Here is a 24873-nt window from a genome sequence, read left to right on the forward strand (position 1 = left end):
CGTGGCAAGAGCTCAGTCAAAGTGGTTGTGGCATATTGAAGCATTCTGGATTTCTGTGGAGGGTTAAGTCTTAATGATTGGTATACTATTTTGATTATGGTATTTAATGACATTTGTCATTTGGAGGATTTACTGATAATTGAAATTTACTAGCTTTTACTTTCTTCACAACTATTCATTAAATACCAAAATTTGTCACAGACATTCCAATATGATTACTAACAATTTCTCTATTTACAAAAAAAAAAAGTTATATGGTTGTGTGAAACAAAGGAAGTAGGTGTTTTCTCTGATATCTCTAGTACTTAGAATATGAGCTCAAACCTTGGAGTTTTAATGGTATGTATTTATATATGAGTATGAAATATAAATTAAAATTGATCCCAAGTATGCAGTAATTAGATTAAATTAATTAATGTGAAAAAGGCACTTACCATATTTTAATTTATTAAAATGAACAATTTACTTGGTTTCTGCTTTAGTATTCCAGTCTTTGCTAGTTTGAATTTAGAAATACTGTCTTGAGGAGTCATGGGTAATTGCTGCATATTCTTCTACAGCCTTATCCCAGTTATATGTATATCTATGCTGCACAAGGTTGCACTTCATGGTAAATCGCTGCCACAAAATCCATTGTTGGAATTTGACTGGAAATTTCTCTAATTATGTTTGCCTTTCTAGTTTCAATTCTGCTCACTCCATCTTAAACTATCTCTAGGTCAATGATATCTATTGTTTTTGACTTGAAGACAAAGTGAAAATAAAGAGCAGAAAGAAGCTCACCTTTAAGAAGCGGTGACCAGCATGGTGTGCATGGTTGTCACATGGCTGTACAACTCCTTCCACTTAAGTGGCCGGTGCTGCTGTTTGGAGTCCTTGGTAGTGCAGAATTAGCACTGTTAACTTCTCTGCCTTCAGTCCTCTCAGACAGAAGTATGACAAGGGTTCACTTGTATGGCTGCTCTGAATTCTAGGTTTTCTGAACTGCCTGATCCAAGCTGGAGATTCAGGATGCCATAGATGTAGAGAGCTTTTGCTTTTTGGGTCTGTTTTTGTTTTGTTTTGGGCTTTTTTCCCATCTTCTTTTGGAGCATCTTAGGCAGGAGTAGCACAAGCAGAGCTAGGCAGGCTTCCTCCCTGTGCTGAGCTGAATACAGAGCAGAGCTATATTTTCTGATGTGGCAGATCAGAAGAAAGGAAAAGGAATCTTCAGCTGAGAATTCAGGTGTATTTGCTTAGTGCTGTCATATCCAAGTTTTTACAGGCATGTTTTGTTTTTCTAACTAGAAGGCTTGTCTTGATTAAATTTGAGGATTTAGGGTACTGGTCTGGAATTTCAGACATGTAAGGAGCTTGATATGAGCAAGCTGCAGGGCTGCTATATAGCCAGAGGTCCTGAAGAAATTCTTTGCAAGTAGGTAGACTGTAAATGTGTTCTGGACATTTCAGGTTTACTGCATGTACACGGGTCATCTGTGCAGTATTTTCAGTGCATTTCTAGTGCACCCCATAGATTGGATCTACTGCATGTTGCACACATCTCTGCTTGAGAATCCCAGAAGGAAAACAGGGATGTTTGAGATCTTTTGAGATCACTTTCTACCTTCTTCCCCTAGAAAGGCACGTTATTAAAAGCTTCAGTTAAAATTTTCTTTTATGATTCTAGAAATAAACTTCACATTTAGAAGGGCAGAGACATTTTCATAGCAAACTTAGCAGGAACTAGAACTTAGAAGCTCAAAGGCTGCAGGTTGGGCTCTACTGGTCCAGAAGTATGTGTAGGGGAGAATGTAACACTCTCTTTATTACTAGGATCAGTCAAGATCTGGCTCTCATCGCACGGGAAATCAACGATGTAGCAGGAGAGATAGATTCAGTGACTTCATCAGGCACTGCCCCCAGTACCACAGTAAGCACTGCTGCCACCACCCCTGGCTCTGCCATAGACACTAGAGAAGAGGTAGGAGATCTTCATGGAGAAATGCATAAGGTTCTTCCTTTTCTTTATTTCTTTTGCTTTTAGCATTTTGCATAGCTTTTTTTAGTTATTTCCACTCAATCCCTATGCATGCTCTCTACATTGTGTTTTGATTTAAAGTTCCTTTACATTTCAACAAACAACCCAGAAATTATTCTATGAACACAGCTTGTCAAAAGGATGCATACTATCTATCTCTTTTTTTTTCCACGAAACACAGGACAAGATAGTTACTCATTTCTTGCTTGTCTGAAGCCTTAGATACTACTGGGTATCTAAGTGCATACTAGTGTGCATGCACAAATATATATGAATGTATATACATTTAATACTTTGCATAGCTATTAAAAACAAAAAAGTCCCTTTTTCCACAGGTGACATTAAAGTTTTGTCTTCTGAACATTGAAATACTTAGGTACCATCAGTCAAAAATAACTTTAGATTTTTGTTGTTAATAACATTATCAAAAACTGCCTTGAAATGAATTTGACTTGTGCTTCTAATAATTATTTTTTTCTTTGACTGTCTCTGGTGTGCTGCTCCATTAATATATTGACTAACTTGTTCTGGTAACCCTCACAGGTCTAATGCTGGTGAACATGTTAATCTGAATTTTAATCATCACTTTCTACCATATTACAATTTATCCTAATAAGTTGTAAAAGTTTATTGCATTTTTTTCTTCATAGTATTCCTTTCAAAATGTGTTTATTCATTTTTGTGTGCATAAAGTTTGGATAAAACATAAGTTTACTGTGTTTAGTATAAAATGGTCTTTTTCTGTGGAAAAAAAAAAGATAAACACTGATAAGAAATCTATGTGAGTTGTGTACTCAGAAAAACTGTAACTGCACTCACATAGACTTTGTTTTTAATTCTCATGGATTTATGACTGAACTGTAAGGAAGTAAAATGCTCATTTTCTCAGGTCCAGTTAGACCACCCCGATTTTTGTATTACTAAAAAATCACTTTCTTCTAAATTATTGTACAGTGTGTCCTTACTACTGCAGGTGGCAGTATCTCCTTTCCGTAGGTATAGGTATTTCTGTAACATTATGACTAATCTGGGAGAAAACCTAAATTTTATAGTACTGTACTTAATTTCACAGATATTTTCCATTAATCAAAGGAATAAATTATTCAATACCAGTTTATAGGTAACTGTTATGTTACCTGCCTGTAAGCAAAATTTCTGTGTGGTAGTCTAATTTTGCCATCTATGTCTGGCATATGAAAAAAGACAAGGAATTGTTGCATAAGAGATACATCATTTTATACTGTCCAAGGCAACAGGATGATTTTTATTTGATAGTCTTCTTGTAAACTGTTTCATAAGGAAGAAAATTGATCTGACCTTGTGTGTACATAGTAGATGTCATAAACTGCATTTTTCTTTTACCCCCCCAGTTGGTTGACCGAGTGTTTGATGAAAGTCTCAATTTTAGAAAAATTCCTCCACTAGTGCATGCCAAACCACCAGAGGGGAATGGTCGGACTAATGATCCTAGACCTCAGCTAACAGATGCACTTGATCCCCCAACAATTACCCGGAGAAGGACTTGGAGCAGAGATGAGGTAAGTACACAGCAGGATTGTCTTTGGTAATGTGTCTATTTTAAGCTTTTGCTGTTGTCTCCCCACTTAAAATTCTAGGCACTATTCTTTCTTTCCTACCTGTAACAGGTAGCATTAATACTGGAAAAATATTTGTGTATCATATAATTTCCAAAATGTTAAAATATGTTTGTTTGTATATGATACTAATTAAAACACAATTATGTTTTTTTAAAGTTAAAAAAAGCTTTCAAAATATATATAATTATTTGTATTTAATTCCCATTAAACTAATAATATGCTTTTTTATTAAAAAACTATTGCAGGTTATGGGGGACAGTTTGCTGTTGTCCTCAGTCTTCCAGTTTTCTCGCAAGATAAGACAATCCATAGACAAAACAGCTGGCAAAATCAGGTGAGTTTGTAAAAATTCTTGTTATTACGGAAAACGTTCTGCTCTCATCACCAATGCATAACACAGATAAAGGAAATGTATTTAGTAGCAGCTTGTGTTTTAAAAAAAGTAATGTTGCCTATGGTTTTTTTAGTTTTCAGAAAGATTTGGAATGAATAATTTTTCCATTATTGTTTGTGTGTATTTCACATTATGTGAAGATAAATATCAGCAAAGTTTCTATGGACAGAACAATATCCATCATACTTCCAGCAAAGGAGCTGTTCCAACACATACAAATGTTGTACAAAATCTACATGACCTGTATGCAAGTCTTGTAAAACTCCCTTCCTTAGCAGATAAGGTTAAAATGTTACTGAACTGTAAAACCAGACCCTGTACATTTGTCAAATTGTTGTAAGGATCACCCCGGTTAGGAAGAAAAACAGAGAAGAGCAGTTTCAGTAAATCCTTCTGAAAAAGAACTTGCTCTGGAGACAGTGTTGTCACTATTGAGATCTAAAGCAACAGATGCAACCATCTCTTATATTTAATTGAAAATGCCTGCATAGATAGATTCCTGCATAAAATGTCATAGTAGCTAACAGGAAGTATATACATGTCAAAAATGAGAACATGTTGCTGTACCAACAGCTCCATTTCACTTGAGTGAGTGTACAACCATTTGATGAACACTTTGAGTAGAATAAATAAAAATTCTAAATACAAAGATCAGATTGTATAATTCATGTGTCCTCCTTCATGTCTTTGTGCAGTTAATAATTTAAAAATAGTAGAAACAGTAAAATAGTAAAAATTTAAAAATAGTGTATTAAAAATAAGAAAGAGATTTGGCTGAACTGCATGTAGTTTTCTAGATTGGTTAGTTTGTCTAGGAAGTGTTAGATATTGAAATCTTAGATGGGTGACAAATAAATCATCAGATCACAAATTTATTTCACCATAGGGTGATGTAACTAGTAAAAGCAGGAAAATACTGACATATCTGAAGGTTATATTCTTGTGGGAGTACCAAAAAAAATATATCTATAAATTGGTAAAAACTACAGGTTATCTGCCATTTCTAGTCCCGGTCTCTCTAGTAGGAGCGCATCACTGAGTGAAGAATTAAGACTTCAAAAGCCTGCAGTATATTCTAATTATTTCTGTTCTAAGGTTTTCTGTGTGTTTTTACTGGTGGTTACAGGTAACATTTGTGAGTACTTTATTCCCACTATCTCAGAATATGTTCTTGGACTGATATTCATCTCATTTTTCTTTTTCCAACTCACCATTTGGGGGCTACAGGATTATAATATTGGAAATAGGCCGTTGGCTGCCTTTCCCTCTTTGGTTTCTCCCAATACATTCTTTTATGTATCCCACTATTTATTTGAATATCCTTAAAGAAAAGACGTAAATGTATTTTACCTTGTAAGATTTGGATACATACGAGTTTGTGAAATGCAGGTGTTGTGCAATATGGTTACTCTCAAAACCTGTGCCAAATTAACAGAGATCAACTTCATTATGCAGAATTTATTACAAATTTTGCGAAAGTTCAGAAACTGTTGAAGTGTAATCAACCTCTGAGTGCATGCTATCATTTACTTTAATAGCTGATCTCAAATGATGAGCAATTAAATACATACAAAGAGATACTTAAGCATGACCATTCTTTGAAAGTAATTTTAAATGGTGTTTGAAATTTGGACATAGAAACAAAATATTACATGAAGTTAAGTTTTGCACATAATTATCTGGAAAAATACAGTGACATCCGTGAAGAACTCTGCTTACCAATATATTTTTTCTCCTTTTAAAGATGCATCATTGGAACAAGAATCTTGCTTATTTACTGACTTATTTGTGGTAGACATCTAGGATGATATGTATCTTAAATTCCTCAGAAGCAGTATAGTAGGTACTCTTTCGTTATGCCGATTTTTCTTGATGGTTGGCAGTTTCTGTGACTATGTTGCCAGCACAACTGTAGTTCACTTAGAAGACTGACTTCAGTACAATGAGTTGAAACAAATTTATGTATGCAAATTCATTCTGAAAAAAGCAGGTAACTATAAAAAACAAGTCTTGCACTTTTCTGATTAATATTCTGAGCTTAAAAGGTAATTTGGCTACATTGTAATGAAGGTAATAATGACGATCATGTAGGATGTAATAATATAAGCATACCTATAAACATTTTATATACATGTAAATATAGTGTCATTGCATATTTCTATGAAAACATAGTGGGGAAACTTGAATTAATAAGCAGTTATTTAGCATATTCCCCAGAGCTATGATCAAAACTTCCTTTTCCTGCCACTTAGAATGGATTTGAATAATATGATGTTATTCATAACATCACTAGTATTTTGAATCAGAAAAGCAACAACAGTTTTAGAATTGTTTTTAGAGAGCATATAAGGCAGCTAGAACATATTACAGACTTGATCTTAGCTTTGTTTTGATTATACAAGTTCAGCCAACTGGTCTGCTTCTATACTTTTTACTGGAGTTAAGCCAGTTAAAATTTCTGCCCCAAACAGATACAATGAGAATCAATCAGGATTTGTCCAGCCAGCAGTTGTGTATTTTTTCCAAAGTACTTGAACCTTAGAGGAGAAATTTATAGGGGCAGCAGTGAGAGTAAGCCTGACTGGGTTTTCAAGGTCCTTTCTCACATTTTCTTCTTCATGAATGTAAACCTCTCTCCAGAGAACACAGACAGTATGAGGCAATTACACTCCTTACAGATTGCATCGTACATATTGAAGAAATTGCATCCTTCCCATTGGGGTCCAAATGGAGAAAGACACCCTTCCTGTGAATGCAAACACCCTTCCTACTGTTACATTTTAGCTGCAATAGCTAGCTTTACAAATGAACCAGTTTCACTTTGGCTAAAATTTATATTAAGAACATAAACATTTTCAGTCATTCTTGATCAGCAGATCTATCATAAAATAAAACAGTCATTAAAATAAATTAATATGATGATAAAAGGAAATATATATCTTTTTGCTTGACTAGTTTCTTCCCCAGTTAATTAGAGCTGCTGTTTCTGATTTCCAATTTTTAGATAATGTCCCAAGTTCCACTGAGTTCAGAAATAGGATTGAGAGAAGCCTTCAAGACTGTATTCGTCTCTGGCTTCTCCCAGTGCTGGCCACACTGTTTTATTTTGGGTTTAGTGGGGCTTTTGTTATTGTATTTTTTTCCCCAAGCCCTAGTGTGGTGTTCTGGTTGAACCAGTGCCTGGTCCTTTCCTTTCACCAAATCCTCTATATAGTTGTAATTTTCTTCAGGATAAAGTCATAGCTTTGTGTATTGCTAAGTTACTTTTTTTTCTAATATTTCTTTATTCATTACGTTGTGTAACCAGGTTTTTATCTGCTGGTGTACATTATATTTAAAAATTCTGCAGCAGTCTTACCATGTATCTCCTAACCCATTTGTTGCTAAAAAATTAATGTGGTGGTAGTTTGTTTGCTTTTCTGTCTTTTATATGTTATAATGAGTTTGCAGGAATTTTTGAGATTATGGAGGAAGAGGTATGTAGGTTTTGAAGTGAGAAGAGCAACATGATTTAATTGGCGCTCTACAATGTGAATGCAGTGTTACTGGCTTGCTTTGTAGCAGGCAAGTACCTCTTCAGTCAGGGGAAATCTAGGCAAAGCATTCAAGTCAGTGCAGGCACTACTTGTCAGACTCTGCAGTTTGCTCTGCATCCTGCAAAGTGCAGTGAAAGAAAAATGGGGACTGGAACAAGCAAGTAAGAAATTTCACGCAGATTTACCCCAGAAAGTTAGACTGGGAATGGCAAGAGCAGAAAAGGGCAAGCATTTATAAATATGTTATTTGAATATAAAGAGTATGGTTGGGAGGAGAAGGAGCAAAGGAGACAGAGATGAAGACCCCTGGGAGGTTAAAATGTACTAAATGAAGAATTGAAAAAAATGTTGTAAAAAGGAAATAGTCTGGCTAAAGTTAGAGCAAAACCAGATCACCCTGTCCACTTTATAGTGGAAATAATAACTTTTTAAAAATTACTGCTTTTGTTTTTCTCCTCTTGTTTTTTTTAATAAAATGACCTATGAAATGGAAAGCTGTCAAATTGTAAAAGAGATGTAAGAACACCATCTCTAAAATAAAGACTGAAAATACCACATACATAAGCAGAGGCATTAATCACATAAAGGTAGAAGTACTTTAATATAGCATGAGCAAGAAGGTAAATGAAAATAACAGGAAGTGTCGCAGTAACTTCTATATTTTTTCCTACTAATTCTGTTTACTGCTAAATAAAGTTTTATTTTCCATGTTCCTGCTGATTTCCAGAATAATATAAATCCTATTAAAATCTGGCAAGTATAGCTGCATAACATTCTCTGTATACTGAATGAAAATATTTCCAGGTGTTGCTTATCTTGTTTTATTGTAAGATCCAAAAAGGATTTAATTTGCTCTGCTTTTTAATTATTTAAACTCGTCAGTGTCAGGCAAGTCCTAAATTTTCCATTGTGATTGTACTTTCTAGCGTTCAGGTTTGCAGTTTTATGGCTTCAAGCTTTTGCACTCCCTTCCAGAACATAAAAGCAATCTTGTCAGGTCTCTGATGATCAGCTTAGTTACACAATGATGGCACTACTTGAGGCCAGAAAGTGTGTCCTGTTTTTTTCACTGTAATTTTGATTACTTTTAATTTATATTTTTCTTCCCCCAATAAGTATGTATAATGTTTATTCTTTGTATGCTTTGTACTTTAATACATGAAAATCACTTGCAGAAGTGTCATTTGCTTCCATCCCATGACATCATATTGTGAGAGCAGCACTTCCTCTCAGTGCAACATCTGACAAAACCATGTTCTGAAGCAGCAGTGAGTGAAGAGCTCAAAGATGAGTTAAAGCTGCTTCAGGATGGGCTGTCTACAGACATCTATGTGCAGATAGGATAATACAGCCTGTATGTTTGGAAAAACTAGACTTTCTTCACAGGTTGATAATAGACAGTGGGATTTTCTATAGGGTTTAAGTAAGTGAAGAAAGATTAACAGAAAAGTAGTAATAAGTCTCTAGATTTCTTTCAAATTCTTAGTCTTTATGAAATGTAAGGTATCGTGAATTTCCAGCTTAAAAATTATTTCCTCAGAGACCTACCTACACTAATAACTTCTTTAAGATGTACTTTAAATTGGTTTGGTTTTTTGCTTAGCAGTTTTACTGCACCTATTTTTGTACTTGTAACTCTGAAATACCAATTAGAAAAGAAGTGAATTTGGACTCCTGGGTGTTATCATGGTGTCACTGTAAAAAAAAAAAATTAGTAGCCAGACCTTAAATATCTGCACATTCCTTTTTTGTTGTTGTTTTTCAGTTCTGCAAATGTAGAGAGTTTAGATGCTATTCATGATATGACAATGAAAACAAAAATTATCTATATTAATAAATCATGTCTATATAGTTTGTGTGTTGAGACTTTTCAATGAAAACTTTTATGAAATGCATTTTTCTTTTAATTTTCTGAAGAATTTTATTTTTCATTAAATTAATATAAAATACGAATGTAAATACTTGCATCTAGTTACAACTGTTAAACTTTCTCTTTTGTTTTGCAGTTGTTGTACAATGCAGTGTTAGTAGGGAATTCTCTGTCTACTATAAAATAGTTACATTTTTTTTTTAAATGTCTCCATGCTGGAGGAAAGAATCAGCTGTGTCTTTTCAACATTTTAAGCGAGTATTTATTTACAGAAATAGCATTTTAATGTCCATGATAGTCATCTTGCTGAAACCCTGTATGCTAGGCTGAAAATTTAAACTATATGGTTGGATTCTGTCAGCTTTCAATATTTCAAATTTTAGTTTTATTCCATGGTCCCTCTCCTGCTTTCTTGTATCAAGGATCTAATCTTTCAGTTTCTTTATTTTTGTCTATTTTAAACATATTGTTCTTGAATTTTTTTTTCTTCTAGAATACTATTTAAGGACAAAGACAGAAATTGGGAAGAAATTGAAAACAAGTTGCGAGCTGAAAGTGAAGTTCCTATTGTGAAAACATCAAGCATGGTATGAATTCCATTGGTTTGAATGAGCTTCTGGTCTAATTTCTAAATAGTAGAGGAATGTGTTATTTCAATGATCTAAAGGCAAAAATCTTTAAAAGGTTTTATTTAGACATTCAGTATACTTCAAGAATAAACCTAATCTTCTTTAATAATTGCTGAGACTTACTGTCTTATAAAGAAACAATCTTAAGTAATTGTTCAGGGGAAGTACTCAGATCAAGAAAATAATGAAAGGAGTTCAGGCTATATACCTACTTAAAAGAAAAGGTAACAACCACTAGTTTGAATACTGGATTACTTTTGAATTAACTTGTTTTACAATGTCAAGATTACCTACTGGTTATTAATACTTAATATACAGTACTTAATACTATTAATAATGATTATTAATGTTTAGAGAAATAGTTGTGTTTTGCTATATGTAAATGGAAATAATCTGTAGACACATTGCAATAAAAGCACTCCTCAGTGAAAAATAATCATGTTGATTTTGTGTGGAAGTGATAACTACAACTCTAGTTGACTCATGTTGTCATCTGCCTCTGCCTAATCAGGGCCATTTCATGACCCAGCTGTGTGACAGCATGAGGGAATGGAGCATACATGTTGTTTCCCCATAGTCTTCTCCTCTGCTTCTAAACACAGAGTGCAGAGTTTGAAAAACATCTCTGCATGTGCGAGCAGGTGGAGAGCCTAGCTACATTAACCCGTCTGGAGTGCCAAGCTGTTAAGAATGTCAGCTTAGAGAGGCAGCTTTCTTTTCTGAGGGAAAGGTGGGAGAGGAAACTCCTTCTCGCATACTTTGTACTGAACTGCTCAGAAGCAGCGAACACACTTCCTCTGGCATTGACCTGGCTGGCACTTCTCTGTTACCTCATCACTAGTTATTAAACTCATCCAGATTGATTTTTCCTGGAAGTATTAAAAACCTGGCCTGTGATTTCTACAGAATAGTATATTTCTTAAGAGCAATCATTAATAACTCAGTGTTATAATTTATTAGATACACTGACAGTTCTTGCTGGGTTTTTTTTAGAGTTAAATTAAGCAAATTACTCACAGAAGTTTCAAATTTTAAAAATATTATAATATAAGGAGTTTCTCCTATCCTGTCCGTTTCTAGAATAAGATCAGAGGTTAGTATTTTATGTTCTAAATGCCACGAATATGGGGGTTTTAGGCACTCATTTGGAAAAAGAAAATTATTAGTTCTATATTGTTCGTAAGTTCAACATTTTACAAATTTTTTTTTACAACGTATTAAATCATCTCACACTGTTTGAAAGTGTATGGTTGTGGTTTGGTTTTTTGGTTTGTTTTTATGCACTGATTTTTAAGTCTCTGCTCGGTTTTCAGAGCAATACATTATTCAAATGCAGTGATTATTATTACCACAGAATATTATTAAAAGTTAACAGGGGACAATTGTAAATGATGTTTGTTTTGTCCTTGGGACGTTTATGTCCAGCTCAGATGTGGCATCTGCTTAAAGATATTGACTTCGTAAAATCCAAGGTAATCAATCTCTTTGCCACTCACAAAAGTTATATTACTTAGTACAGAATAGGTTTCTACTATGGGTTAAATGAGTTTCTGAAATCAGTGCCTTTGAAAATTCTCAGCTTTTGAAGACCACTGATAGCTCTCCTCAGCAGCTAGATTAACAGTATTCTTCAGTGTAGGATCCTTCAGTTGTAGGATTTACGTATTTATAGTTTAAGATGTGGTACATTTAGGGATTGTTGTGTTTCTCAGTGTGTTGCTGTGCTATGTCTGTGTTAGCAAGTAGTGCAGCACAGAGGAGAAAAATCTGTAAGGTGAACAAGTGCTGAGGACCCAACACTGGTGTGCTGTGCAGAATCCCGGGGGCACAGGGCCCAATGGTTGTGACAAAATCCCAGTGCAGTCATCTTACAGTTCTGACTCACATCTGAACAAGGTTGTACATCACCCTATTCCATTAATACTGGGTTTATACTGTAACTTTCCTTTAAAGATTTGCTGTCACTTTGCTCATTTCTACAGAACTGTGGTATCTGTAAGTCTGTGCTTGAGAAGAAGTAGCACAGGCAGATGAGCAAGGAACAGAGTGTGGTTTTCTTGATCTGAGCAATCAGCCAGCACAGAGGAGCTCTTGATTTCTGAGTTGGCCACGGCTGTCCAGCCTTGAGCACTGCCACCTGGGACTCACGGTGGATATGGCTGGACCACCACCAGCAAGGGTGTTCTTGATACCAGGAGGGGCAACCCAAATAACATACTGAAAAGGTTGGGGAGGGAAATTGTTTACTACTGGTAGGTAGTTTGGGTCTCTTTTTCCCTAATGAGATGCTTTTGGTTCTTTCCTAGGAAATATCATCAATCTTGCAGGAACTGAAACGAGTTGAGAAACAGCTGCAAGGTACCAATCTTGTTTCACTTTTCTCTTTTGTTCTTGGTTGTTTGAAAATATTTTTAATATATGTCTATATACATGTACTATAATGAAACAAAGTTATCAGATTTTATTAAAGTATATTTACAGTATCAGTTATATACATTAATATAATGTGTATTTGCTGGCACATGTGGTACAGAAGCATCACTGAATTATTTTAAAACATGAGGGTGATGATATCCTGTCATATGGGTGAGAAAAGGCTCAACTGAAAGTGAAGCAGTCCAGAGAATCCCAAAGGAATTATTTGTCAAACATTCATAATAGAAATATTTTGTGGGTAAATATTGAAACGTAGGTGATAGAGAATCCTGAGATTATGCTTTATAAAATAGTGTTTGCACATCAGTAATACCCTCATGTGTAGCACAGTTCAGTATAAAGAATGCACTGAGACCATAATCTATAGGAAACCTCAAAAACGCACTTTATCTGATACAATAAAATAAAATTTAGGATTAACTCTTGAAATCTTCCCTTCACACTACTGAATCCACTCTTTGTATGTGTGGAGCCCACAGACTACAAAATACAAAAGTTACTTTGCTTTTCACATGTAAAGACTTATCTGTATGAAATGGAAAGAAGTACATTGTGCTTACCGAGTCTGTTATTTAGATATGTATTCCGTTTATCAGAATGAACTTAAAAACTGAGTATATTTTAAAAAGAAATTGCAGTCTTATTTATTGTTTATACTTTGTTTATTTTTTAATTTGGAGTGGTCAAATGGTTAGTGGTCCATGCTTATATATAATCATTATTGTATTTGTTGTAAATTTCCTGTATTTGTTATCTTTAGTATTGAGATTTAATTCTACAATAAAATATGTTTTAAAAAAGGATGTTTCAGAAGGGATCATTAACCACCTTTATAGACAAATTAGTATAAGTTTCATGCTCAGCTATAATTAAAAAAACATTAAATTATTTCAAATTCTATTGTGTCTAGAGAATGTAACAAAGAAATAAGGCCCAGAGAAGGAGGCCGAGTCATTTCCTTGTGTATGCAGTGCTGTTCAAATACATGTTAGTACAGTTTTGGAAGTAAGATGTTCTGTTAAAAGTGACAATGTGTTAACAGTACAGTAGAATGAAATTGTACCTAGGTGCTTCTGTTTGCCCTCACTATGTGGAGGGAGGGGGACAATAAGTCCATCGTTACACATTGAAAAGGATAAATGATCGTTCTTTTATACGAATTTCATTCAGTCATTGAATTAGCTATGAGGGGGTAAGGTTGTACAAAACATAATATAATGGTAATATTAGAGAAAAGGACCTTCAAAAATGACTAAAAAATCCCATCTTTCAGTCCCTATAAGCTAATCATAGATGTTGTCATCTTTCTTTCCTGTACACACATCAGATAGTGTTTAGTTTGTGCAGTTTCATTTCATCTGAAGTTTTGATATATGTAAATGCTTTTAAATGTATGTATCAGCTACATATATGTTGGATACACCACTCCTTTGTAGTGGGTAGCACACATAAAAACTCATGTCTGTCCTCATAATAATAAAAGTGTTAAAAGAGGATTTTCGTAATTTTTATGGTAACAGAAAATCTATTTTTTATGGTTTCTTCCCTAACCCCTTTGTGTTTTCTTGACTGTTTAGCAATTAATGCTATGATTGACCCTGATGGTACCCTGGATGCTCTGAGCAACTTGGGATTCGCAAGCCCCATCTTACCAGCTCAGTCGAAGCTGAAGTCCAGTCCCGTTTCGCAAAATACCCGCCCTCAAGTGCAGCCAAACTGCCAGCCTGAAGCTCGAGCTCTTCGACCCCCTGCCGTCCCTGTTGCAGCTGAGTTTGAAAATGCTGAATCTGAGTCGGATTTCAGCATACATTTCAATAGGTTTAACCCAGATGGAGAAGAGGAAGATGCCACTCTGCGAGAGTGACGTCTCAGTGTTGATACAAATACCTTTCATGTGGAATGTTTAGGAAAAATGAAAAATTATAATATTGGTTTTATAATTAAAAAAAGAAGAAAAAGGCTTGGTCAAACAGCAGTTGTTTTATTAAACCAGTTTTCTTTAACTGTGATGCTTTGATTGTCACACAAATCCTTGTCAAATCATAAAGATACACATAGATACCAGTGTAGGAAAGCAGATTGTGGCAGGTTTGCCCTTTGTGGTTGTGTGCTTTGCAAAAGAATTGTTATATCAGCAGTTTTCCTGTAATAGATTTATTTCTTTTGAAAAGCCATTGCAAGCAGTCTAACATTTAATGTTACTGAAACCCCAGATCTCTTTGCCAAGCTGCTCTAATGAATGGACTTCCTCCTCTAAAGTTACATTTGATTCTGAATTAGATGATTTATGCAGGAAACATTATCTTTGACTACAATGACACATTACTGCAAAAGGTAAGACAGATTTCAGAAAGCATTCATTCTTGTATACAGAAAATCTTACACCATTCTGTGATTTCTATAACCTTGTTGCTGCATAAATTGTCTTGGGGATTACGAAGTTCACATATTATGTTTGCACTAAGATTTGCTGGGAGTGATAGGTGAACATATCAATATCATCAAACAGCAAGCAGTGTTTGGGTATACATAGAAAACTGGTAATACTGTACTTGTATTATCATTGCAGTGTTTTAATCCCCTTTCTGAAAGGACTCTTTGGCACTTTTTGATCTTCTTCAGCTGTCTTTTTGATGTTAATGAAAGTAGAAGTATTTCATATCTCATTTCTGTCCAAATGTTTGTTGAAACTAGGAAACAACTTTAAGCATACAGCAACATGGGACATTTTCAAGCATATTAAGGCAAATGGGCTCTCACCAATTCAAATGCAACGTAAGCTTATGGAAGAAATGACTGTTCCTCGGAGTGATCATGAGATGTAAAATTTTCTTTAGGGGAGTTGGAAATAGAGTTGTCATAATTTGCTTGATTGATAGATGCACTCCCAAGCAAATGATTTTATTTGCTTATGTATATTTTCCTGTAGTCTTGCTAGTAAAGCTGTCTCTGTCTTACATATTTAAAAGGATTCTGGAAGACAACTGCTAACATAGACATTTTGCGTATACCATTGAAAAGCAGGTCTGTTTAAAGTTTCCTATATAAGCCTATTTTCCTTATAAGTTGTCCCAGTAACTTAACATTTGGAAATAATAATAAGAAGAAAAATAAATTACTTTGTATTTCCAGAACACTGTAATTTGGAGGAATGTTATTTCTGTTAAATGTAACTAATAGACTGGAATTTTCGTATGTTTGCATCAGTCTCTATATATTAAGGTTAAAGATACAGTTTTGCAGCTTTTATGAAATGGTCTTTAATATTTCAGCAATAATCCTGTATGACATTTGTTTAAAAAAACCTACTTTCTGTACACTTTTAAATTGTACAGGCTTTCAGAAGTCAGTCAAAGTTGGACCAGTTAATAAAAATGCAAAAACTTTTTTTGTAGAGATGTAAAAACAAAACCACTAATCTGTTGTATAATGGATTTCATATTTTCTTTAAAAAAATTAAAAGCAAACAGCCTTCATGTATGACTCGATCTGCTCTACTCAGCTAACTGTGGAAGCCTGAACTACATGAGTTTACAGAGGCTATGTGAAAAGTTTTAGAAGGTGCAGAAGGGCAAAAATAAATTGAAACTAGAGCTAGGTGTTGAAAACTGAGTGTACTGAACCATCACCATAGTTCCTTCTTTCGTTTAATGCTTGGGAACATAATTTTTCCGCAGACTCGAGTGGAAAGTAGAAAATGGCAAGAAAGGATTAAAGGTGCAGGCTCTTCATGCGAGATTCTCTTTGTGTTCTTTCAGGCCTTTATACTTTTATGTTCTGTAATAAGCATTTTGCATTACTATGTTCTTATTTTGTATGAACATGTTCTCCTTATTTATTTTTGTTACATTTATTATGTATGTTATTTTGTTATATGCATTTACAACTCCATTTTTAAATAAAGTGTTTCTGGAACTTTACGAATGTTGTGAATATGTAATTGAGAGCTGGGAAGTTCAGTCTTCCTGCAGTCTGACTTTTACTGATATAGGAAATTACATTTTTTTTCATAAACGTCTTTTCTTTGGAAAAAGTTGCATTATTGCCACTGCTGCATCTTTTATTCTGTGCTGCCAGTATTGGCTCACTTTCCTGTACTCAGGTTCATTTCCACACTTGAACTGATTTTTCTGTGCAAAGCTAGAGGCAAAAATAATCCAGTGTGTCAGTCACCAAACAGTGACTGTGTTTCCCTTTGTAGAATGGAAGTGAGTTAATGCACCTGCCAGCTGCAACAGTAGATGATTTCAGACTGCTTTCCTTCTGATTCATTTCTTGGCAAACTTTATTGAACATTCTGACTTGTGGAATAGTGTAGCATTTTGTTGTTTCTTCCCATGTAATCTTTTCATCTATCCACCATACTTGGAGCTGAGGTTCTGAAGAGATGTTTTTCAGAAGTGCTTAGGAAATTCAGCCAGTTAGTGTCAGTCCCCTCCTCACGTTTGACATCAGCAAGTGGGGCTGACATGCAGTGGCACAGAGAAGGTGGAGTTCAGGTCTCTTCTGATCAGCGCTGCTGGCTCCTCCCTTAGCCACATGCACTGCTCTAATTGTACACCCAACAAATACTGGTAATGACACATCTCTTTGTAGCATACAGAAATAAAGCCAGGAGTGTAATTTGTGTGCCTGACCTGATAACAGCAAGATGATGTTTTACTGCAGCATGTACATTGTACCAAAAGCAGCTGGTCCTTCAGTCTCAGAAGAGAATGCTGCTTCATACAGAAAACTGAACTTCAGTTAATGCTTGTTGGAAGGCCTTTATAATGTTAACTGGAAAGATTTCCAGCATAGAAAAGATCTACAATTACTGCTTTAATGTGCAGCCATGAAAAGAAAGGGTACGCAGGAGTGCGTGAAGCATTCTGTGCGATAGTGTGCACAGTAAAAGGAGGCCACTCACTACATGCCAAGGAGATTATATATCACCGAGTCTTTTGTATCTATCTGAGGAGAACTGCAAGGAAAAAACTTACCTGCTCACCATACAACTGCTTAGCTGCTTCTTGACGGATAAACAGGTGTTTAAAAGCGTAATAATGTCATCTTTGTCTTCAGGTAGAGTGCATCTGTAAATGCTGACAGTTACAGTCCTGGTAGTTCAGCATGCTTACTGGATACTAAATACATCCGAGAATATCAGTCTTGGCAATATTGCTAAAGAACAGCACTTCCAACCGCACTAGCTCAGTAATTTTGTAAAAACAATTTTTGGTTTTGACTTGGTAAGCCTTGCCCCCTGCTGTTTCTTCAAGTGATAGCCAACAGGGAAGTAGTTGGGGAGGAAGGTGTTTCCTTTTCAAATTCTTTTCTCACTATTCATATATTTCTGGAGGATAAGATGTAGTTAGCAAACAAGTAGGATTATGCAGCCCTGGAAATACTTGAAAGCAGGATAAGATAGCTGGAAACCTACTGACAAAGATCTTGATCTTTGCCTGTTCCAAGAAGACTGGAGTTAAAAGTGAGAAAATAAACCCCATGCTCACTTTGTCTTGCTAACAACTTCACAAGCAGTTATTATCTTGCAACATGTTAACATTGTTACCTCACATCTGAATAGAGGTCTTAAAATGACAGTATTACAAAATGCCCTTTTTGGGAAGGTTGTATTATTATAAAATGGAAACACAGGGCAACATTTTCAAAAGTCATACTTCCAAAAAAATGAATCAACCTCTAGGGCCTTAGGGGTGAAGTAGGGGGATAGAGATTTGTTCATTTCAGGGATAAACAGGACATTTTCACATACTAATTAATGTGTGTCCTTGCTAAGTTCTGGTGCTCTAGTCCATAAATTCCTTAAGGCTACCATTTTTAGGCTTGTTTTAAAAATTAATTCACATGTTTATAATTTACAAGGCTTTCTGCTCCTATGGAATAGCTAAAAATGCTATCAGGACTCTAGAGGTCTTTATATTGTATTAAAAAACAACAGTTTAGCAGCAGCGTGACTTTTAAGCAAATGGTGGCCTTTCTTAACAGAAAAAGCCATATTAATAGGAGGGATCTTTTTTAAAATGTGCAACATGAGGTTTCTAAGTTCTTTATGTCTGTCTGTTCATGTACACATGGACTTGTATAAAACTGGGCACAAAGAACAAGGTTTATATATGAACTTCTAAAAGGTTAACCGGTGAGTTCACATTTCATTCACAGCATTGCCTCTGAGATAATGTTATTTATAAGTTAAGAAAAAATCATTAAGGAAATAATACAGATGTGGATGTGAATCACGGTTCAGGTTAGCAGTGACTGATTCTGTTGAGAGATGAGAGAGACAACTGCAGGTAATTCAGGAGATTTTAAAATTATTAAGAAATACAATACCTCAATTGTTGGAACGATAAAGGACTCAGCACTCCGATTCAATGTGAATCACGCAAAGCCATTTATTACAGAAGCATGTCTCCTTATATACGCAACTATTCTCTAATCACGAATCCACGCTCCAAGCATGGATTCACTAGATGAGTATCATGGGCAGTCCACACGCTGGAGCCCCACCGATGATAGGTCCGATGACTCACGCCATGCTGAGGCCCCGTTAATGAAGGAACGCCCCTCTTTCTCACAGCAGATTCTGTTCTCAGCTTCTCGAAGCGACCTTGAGATTCCTTTGGGCCTGACTAATTCAACAACATATCTCCATCTAATGAAACCCCTCCACACTTAATAAAGTTATTGTGCAGTTAGTTTGAGGCAATTTGAGTGCAAAGGAGAGCTGGGAGATGCAGATGGCCCAGACATACAAATTTGACAACAAGAATGGTGCTTTCAGAGGTGGTCAGAAGCTGTGCAGGGATACAGACGTTATAGTCCAAGATGTGTCCCAAGTGCAATGGGGACTGCAGCCTCCCTGCTCCTCAGCAGAGGATGGGAGTTGGAAATACTTACAAGTTACTATATGTGTTAGTCATCACATCATTTTTCACTTTGCAGAAAACTTTCTCAAATAAGCTGGCTCTATCCCTACAGTAGAATAATAATAATAAAAAAAAATTAAAAAAAAAAAAAAAAAAAAGTATACCCTCCAGTGCAGTTTATTTTATACTGTTTTCCTAAAATCATTTTTTGCACCTCACAGATGAAATGTGTTTAACTGACTAAAAACGAAGGTGTATAATATTGTAATCTTATTACCTCCACAATTGGCAACTCAAATGCTATCAAAAATTTGCCTCACAGCCCTGTTCGTTCATCTTTCTTTCCAAACACGCAAGGATGCGTGCAAATCAAGCTAAGCTATCATTGCTGCTGTCAGTATGATGGTCATTTAGAAACGTCTTTGGGTTTTTTTTTGTTAATGCCATTTATGAAATGTTCTTAACACCTTATAAGTTGTTTTCTCCCCATTGCAAGTCTGAGGTAAAAATGTTACTTTAGTGATTGCTTGGGTTGATTTCCTAAATGTATAAACTCTTCAAAGATAGCTCCTCTCCAACACCTTTACAAATTTAAAAATGCTGATTTTTATTGAAAATCGCATCCATGGCTTCACTGAAGTTATTATTCCGAACGCAGCAGAAGTTCAAATACAAATCCGAAGCCACAGCTTAGTTCCTTATCTCAGCGCGGACGTTAGCACCAGGCATACTGAACTTAGGAGAGGTGCGATGTTTTTGATCTACATGAGCAGGCGTTTTGCTCTTTCTTGTGAGCAGTATTTGCCACTGGGACTTTTAGAGAATGTGTTATTGGGCTTCCAGGCTGTTTCAGTATCTAAATTTCTAACTCTGGCCAATTTTAGTATTTTTCAAAGTTCAAAGTGGAATTAACATAGAAAGCCATTGTTTCCTTTTTAATGATGAAGTGATTTTATTTGGAAAATACATGGATTTTATGCAATTGGAAGAAAAGTGTTTAATAAAATTATGCGTTTGTCCCCTAATGCACCAGCACTGAGTTACAAGGTAAGCAGAGCTGGTCTTCATGAAATCAATGGAAAGGTTCATGTAACTGAATTTACATGCTTGCTTAATGAGGTGCAAAACCAGGTCACTACATTTTGGGTTTTGCTTATATGCAGTTTTGTAAAATTTAGAAAAGCTGGCCCCCAGGACAGGCATTTTTTAAAACATTTTTAAATTAGTCGATTGTAAGCTTTAACCTGACGTTGCAAAAGCAGAGATTTTAAAATTAATAGGAAGAAATTCATCCTGGCTGACATCAATGGTTTCTTTTAATTGATACTTAAGTCCCTCCAGACTAGGAAACATGCTGGAAGTTGTCTTACTGCTTCAAAGGCAGTAGGCCAAAAAATTGAAAGCATGGGATAACAGAAAAGAAAAAAATAATAATCTATAAAGCAATAGGTATGATTAAAAAGCATAGCTGAAGGAAATTTCTAATTAAGAATTTTCTCCAGAGAAGCACAGTGGAAAGCTTGAAGCTAAATGAGCTTTGGAGAATTGCTGCAGATCAATGAACCTGTCTTGCCACTTTCTGGAGCCTCCCAGACGGCAGCGCTGCAGACTGGCCCAGATAATTTTACAAACGTCAATATTGCTTGTAGGCTTGCACTGCAGTGCTGAAGCCAAAGAAACAGTTACAAGATTTTACCCTCCAGTGGTGCTTTTCTTTCTGAAATCTTTCAGCGCTTCACAAACATTTATTCTCTTAGGAAATTTCTGTGAGGAAATAGCTTCAGCCCTGTCTTACTGACAGGAAAACAGACTGAGAACATTCTTATTGTATTTGCTGCCTAGAAAGTGCTGAGGCAGGGCTTTGCCATGACTGAAGACTCAGTAAGTGACAACATACAGCCCAATGGTAGCAATAATGCACCATTTGATCTGACAGTGCCCATTTTTTAATATCAAAGTTATCCCTGACTCCTGAGTGGCTGTGACAGAGCCAGTGACCTGTGTCTTTTCAGCCAGATCCATTTTGCTCACTTCTCCCTCCCTTTCCCCTGTCTGGGTTTCTGACAGTGCTCCTTGCCGGCGTGTCTGGGGCTGCTGAGATGTGAGTGCCTCTCCCACCGAGCTGCATTAGCTGGCTGGGCTTGGCAGCCTCCCCAGCAGTTGGCTGGAACGGGAGGCTAAACTGGCCCTTTGGGTTAGTTCCATTTTTCTGTTAAACATGAAGTCACCACACACACAGTCCTCAGTGCTGTGCATATCTCAAAATTTTCACAGCTCTCTTGAAAATTTCTTTTTCAGGTTTATCCCTATTTCTGTCCATTAGACAATACTGAATACAGTGATCTGTGTTAGTTTTATTTGAATTAATATACTCTGCCTGTGCTTGAAATGCTCTAATTTTTCATGTAAATTATCTTGGTTTCTGTGCATATATTTAAAGTGTTCTTATTTTTCTTTTTTTTTCTTTTTTTTTTTTTTAATTTTTAATCTTAAGATTTAATGGACTAACAGAGATCATATCAATAGAAGTTTTCAACCACTGATAACTTGGGGGTTTAGATTGACTGCCAGTTTTGCAGCACTGCAGAGACACTGATGGAGCCATTTATTTTAATTTTCCAAGTGGTTTGGATTCTTTGATAACGGCTGGTTTTACAAGACACCAGTCTGGACAGTGATACGTGGGAACGGTGTATCTCACAGGGGCAAAAGGATGCTGGGACAGGAATTAGCGGGGTTCATTTGGAAAGCTTTAAACTAGACTCAAAGGGGGATGGGGTTGTGGCTGGGCTTGCATCAGTGGGGCAGCACTCTAGAGTTGATGAAGGCTGAGAGGCCTCCGGTACCCCTACGGTGAAACCAGTGTGCTCAGCTCGCTCCCTGAAATGCCTGCACACCAATGCACACAGCATGGGGAATAAGCAGGAGGAGTTAGAAACCTGTGTTCAGTCAAGAGATTGAGACCTGGTGACAATTACAGAGACATGGTGGGACAGCTCACGTGACTGGAATGTGGTCATGGATGGCTATGTGCTTCTCAGGAAAGACAGGCCAGCCACGCGAGGTGGTGGAGTTGCTCTTTACGTGAGAGGGCAACTACAATGTATTGAGTATTGTCCAGGCACAGATGAGGAGCAAGTTGAGAGTCTGTGGGTGAGAATTAAGGGGCAGGCTGGCAGGGGTGATGATACTGTTGTGGGTGTCTATTACAGGCCACCAGATCAGGGTGAGGAAGTTGATGAGGCCTTCTATGGGCAGCTGAGAGCAACCTCACAGTCACAGGCCCTGGTTGTGGTGGCGGATTTTAACTTCCCCAATGTTTGCTGGAAAGGACTACTCAGCCAGCCAGCCACAGTCCAGAAGGTTCCTCCAGTGCCTTTACAATAACTTTTGGATGCAAAGGGTGGAGGAGCCAACTAGGAGAGGTGCACTGCTGGACCTCATCCTCACTAACAAGGAGGGTCTGGTTGGAGCAGTAAAGGTTGGGGGCTGCCTTGGTTGCAGCGACCATGAGATGGTGGAGTTCAGGATCTCCTGTGGCAGGAACAAAATAGCAAACAGAATTGCAACCGTGGACTTCAGCAGGGCAAACTTTGGCCTTTTCAAACAATTGCTAGGGGAAATCCCATGGGCAAGGGTGCTTGAAGGTAAAGGGGCCCAATAGAGTTGGTGATTCTGTGATTCTGTGACTGCTTCTAGCAGGCTCAAGATCAGAGCATCCTGACACGTAGGAAGTCAAGGAAGGGAGCCAGGAGACCTGCGTGGTTAAACAAGGAGCTGCTGGGTAAGCTCAAGTGGAAGTGGAGAGTTTATAGGTCATGGAAGGAGGGGCTGGCCACTTGAGAAGAATATAAGGCTGTTGTCAGAGGGTGTAGGGGAGGCAACTAGGAAAGCTAAGGCCTCCTTGGAATTAAACATGGTGAGAGGGGTCAAGGACAACAGAAAGAGCTTTTTCAAATAGATGACAGATAAAACTAACACCAGAGGCAATGTAGGCCAACTGATGAATGGGGTAGGTGCCCTGGTGACAGAAGATACAGAGAAGGCAGAGTTACCGAATGCCTTTGTCTCTGTCTACTCTGCCGGAAGCTGTCCTGAGGAGCCCCGTACCCCTGAGGCCCCAAAGGCAGTCAGGACAATGGAGGAGTTTGCCTCGGTTGATGAGGACTGGGTTAGGGAGCAATTAGGCAATCTGGACGTCCATAAATCCATGGGTCCAGATGGGATGCACCCACGGGTGCTGAAGGAGCTGGCTGAGGTCATTGCTGGACCACTCTCCATCATCTTTGCCAAGTCTTGGGAAACGGGAGAGGTGCTTGGGGACTGGAGGAAAGCAAACATCACTCCAGTCTTCAAAAAGGCAAGAAGGAGGACCTGGGTAACTATAGACCAGTCAGCCTCACCTCCATCCCTGGGAAAGTGATGGAACAACTTATCCTTGGTGCCATCTCAAGGCATATCAAGGATAAGAGGGTCATTAGGGGCAGTCAACATGCCTTCACCAAGGGGAAGTCACAGAATCACAGAATCCCATAATCTGGAATATTGTGTCCAGTTCTGGGCCCCTCAGTTCAAGAAGGACAGGGAACTGCTGGAGAGAGTCCAGCGCAGGGCAACAAAGATGATGAAGAGAGTGGAGCACCTCCCTTATGAGGAAAGGCTGAGGGAGCTGGGTCTCTTTAGCTTGGAGGAGACTGAGGGGTGACCTCATTGATGTTTATAAATATATGAAGGGTGAGTGTTACAAGGATGAAGCCAGGCTCTTCTCGGTGACAACCAATGGTAAGACAAGGGGTAATGGGTTCAAACTGGAACACAAGAGGTTCCACTTAAATATGAGAAGAAACTTCTTCTCAGTAAGGGTATCAGAACACTGGAACAGGCTGCCCGGGGCGGGGGGTGAAGTCTCCTACTCTGGAGACATTCAAAGCCCACCTGGACACATTCCTGTGTAACCTCATCTAAGTGTTCCTGCTCCGGCAGGGGGATTGGACTGGATCATCTTTCAAGGTCCTTTCCAATCCCTGACATTCTGTGATTCTGTGAATGTAAGGATACCATTTCTAAATGTATGCAGAAGCCCAGAGTGAAAAGCATCTGCACAAGTATATTTTGTTCAATTGTCCAAAAACTGTCAGCAATTTGAAAGGTGCTATTTTGTACCTCCGCGGAGTTAGTCACAAAGCAGTTTCCCTGCAGGACAACACGCAGCTGTAAGCCCCACTGTTTGTGGAGAGATCTGAGAAATGCTCTGGTCTAGAGCCTCAGTTATTGATTGCCTTTTTATTGTTCAAGCATGTTAAATGTCCACAGGATTATGACACCAAATAAATAACATTGGTACTTAGGGTATACACAGTTCAGAGAAGATCTAAAGCCATTCACGTGCTTGTCACCTTTTCAGGAAGAAAGAAAAGATATAGTGATGTAACTTGTGTAGCACATGGTTATATCTGCAAGAAAACAAAACGAAACGACAACTGAAGTCTCTAAAATGTTCTACTTAAGCTGATGATTTACC

General features: G+C 37.2%; 1 protein-coding gene across 11 annotated transcripts in view; it reads left to right on the forward strand.

Annotated features, from left to right (window-relative positions):
• The window catches only part of CEP170 (centrosomal protein 170), a 98580-nt gene extending 82180 nt beyond the window's left edge, over positions 1-16400 (forward strand). For 8 of the 11 annotated variants that reach the window (XM_071806203.1, XM_071806212.1, XM_071806210.1 and 5 more), the window contains 6 exons: positions 1813-1990; positions 3388-3555; positions 3861-3949; positions 9909-10002; positions 12351-12402; positions 14058-16400. In XM_071806203.1, coding sequence (XP_071662304.1) covers positions 1813-1990; positions 3388-3555; positions 3861-3949; positions 9909-10002; positions 12351-12402; positions 14058-14344 — 868 coding nt within the window. In that variant the 3' untranslated portion in view covers positions 14345-16400. The remainder of the gene's footprint in view (positions 1-1812; positions 1991-3387; positions 3556-3860; positions 3950-9908; positions 10003-12350; positions 12403-14057) is intronic. The other 3 variants (XM_071806207.1, XM_071806209.1, XM_071806213.1) reach the window with 1 other exon arrangement.
• Positions 16401-24873: the final 8473 nt, after the last annotated feature.

The sequence above is a fragment of the Patagioenas fasciata genome, chromosome 3 (genome assembly GCF_037038585.1).
Source record: "Patagioenas fasciata isolate bPatFas1 chromosome 3, bPatFas1.hap1, whole genome shotgun sequence".
NCBI classification, from domain to species: Eukaryota; Metazoa; Chordata; class Aves; order Columbiformes; family Columbidae; genus Patagioenas; species Patagioenas fasciata.